The sequence below is a fragment of the Austrofundulus limnaeus genome, unplaced genomic scaffold, assembly GCF_001266775.1.
Source record: "Austrofundulus limnaeus strain Quisiro unplaced genomic scaffold, Austrofundulus_limnaeus-1.0 Scaffold220, whole genome shotgun sequence".
Lineage (NCBI taxonomy): Eukaryota > Metazoa > Chordata > Actinopteri > Cyprinodontiformes > Rivulidae > Austrofundulus > Austrofundulus limnaeus.
In genome coordinates, this window is record NW_013952622.1 from 848634 (window position 1) to 850000 (window position 1367).

Here is a 1367-nt window from a genome sequence, read left to right on the forward strand (position 1 = left end):
GAGTGAGTGAGTGAGTGAGTGAGTGAGTGAGTGAGTGAGTGAGTGAGTGAGTGAGTGAGTGAGTGAGTGAGTGAGTGAGTGAGTGAGTAAAAAACACTTTAAAACAGCTAAACTATCTGTGTAAGCTCATTTGTGTCTTATCTTTACAGTTTTTTACTAAACATCTGTCTGTTGAAGGAAAGATGTTCACAGGAACGTAGGAACAAATTATTCACACCTCCTCGTTGTCTTCATCAAAGTAGGTCAGCTGCAGGCTGCAGAGGCCGAAGGAGCGTTTCACCTGAACACAACAGGACAGGAAGGTTAAACCTCAAGCTTTTTATAGACGGATGCAGATTTTATCCAAGCTGGGGTCKGACAGTTTAGTCAACTCCCAGCAGAATGACCCATTCAGCAGCCTCAGAACCAGCCTGGTCTCGGTTTGAGTCYGAACACTGATGTTGTTCTGCACACAAAACAGCCACAAACTAAAARACTGTCTCACAGAAGTGTAGCGTGATGTCACACCCGTCAGTTTTTAAAAAAGTGTGTGGGGGTCAAGCCTGAAAAACAGAAATCTGTCCCTCGTTTGTCCGACCATTGTTCTTTTGGTTCTGTATTTCCTTCTATCACTTRTCCTCAGTCACTTGCTGCCCCGCCCACTTCCACCTGTTCCCAGTCAGCATCAGTGTCAGCTGTTTTCTGTGTCCTCACCGCCCCGGTCCACTCTGATCTTTGTCCCACTCCGTTGGTCATGGTGGGCTTCGTGTCTTGTCTGCGTCTACTCAACTTTATTTTTGACTTCAGTTCTTCATGTTCAGATTGCAGTCTTACTAACATGARATAAAATAAAAAATCCAACTTCTGAGAAGTTTAAAATCTGCAGCTTCAGCTGAGAGCCCACTGAATATCAGAAATATAAATCAATAAAATATCTTATGAACTTATTCAAGAATGATTCAGGTTTACAGAACATGTGGAGCTTTGATTTGTTTATTCTCAGCATTTTTGCTCAGACATGGTTCTGGACTGACTGAACACGAGTCCTTGACCCACTTTCAGATCGCATCTCTCAAATACAATGTAAAACACGTTTTTTTTTCCTGCTCTTTTCTCTGTAAATGATTTGGATTTGATGCCATTTTTCCTCCCAGTGAGGTTTTCATTCTGTTTGATGGCTGGGTTTCAGTGGTTTAATGTTCTTGACTGTTCCTGCCTGTTAGGAACGTTTTACTGAACAGAACTTCAGTTGATTTTAGTTATTTGGGTTTTATGGTTTTCAGCTCAGACTTGTGATGGTGTCCCAAACAAAACAACATTTTGCCTCAAAGCCTGGAGGATAAACAACACACACACACACACACACACACACACACACACACACACAC

General features: G+C 42.3%; 1 protein-coding gene across 1 annotated transcript in view; it reads right to left on the reverse strand.

Moving 5' to 3' along the window:
* Positions 1 to 280, reverse strand: part of LOC106525260 (next to BRCA1 gene 1 protein) — a gene marked incomplete at its 5' end in the record, with an annotated part of 35401 nt that extends 35121 nt beyond the window's left edge. Inside the window, 1 exon segment of the mRNA XM_014019427.1 lies at positions 218 to 280. Coding sequence (XP_013874881.1) covers positions 218 to 280 — 63 coding nt within the window.
* Between the last annotated feature and the right edge of the window lie 1087 nt (positions 281 to 1367).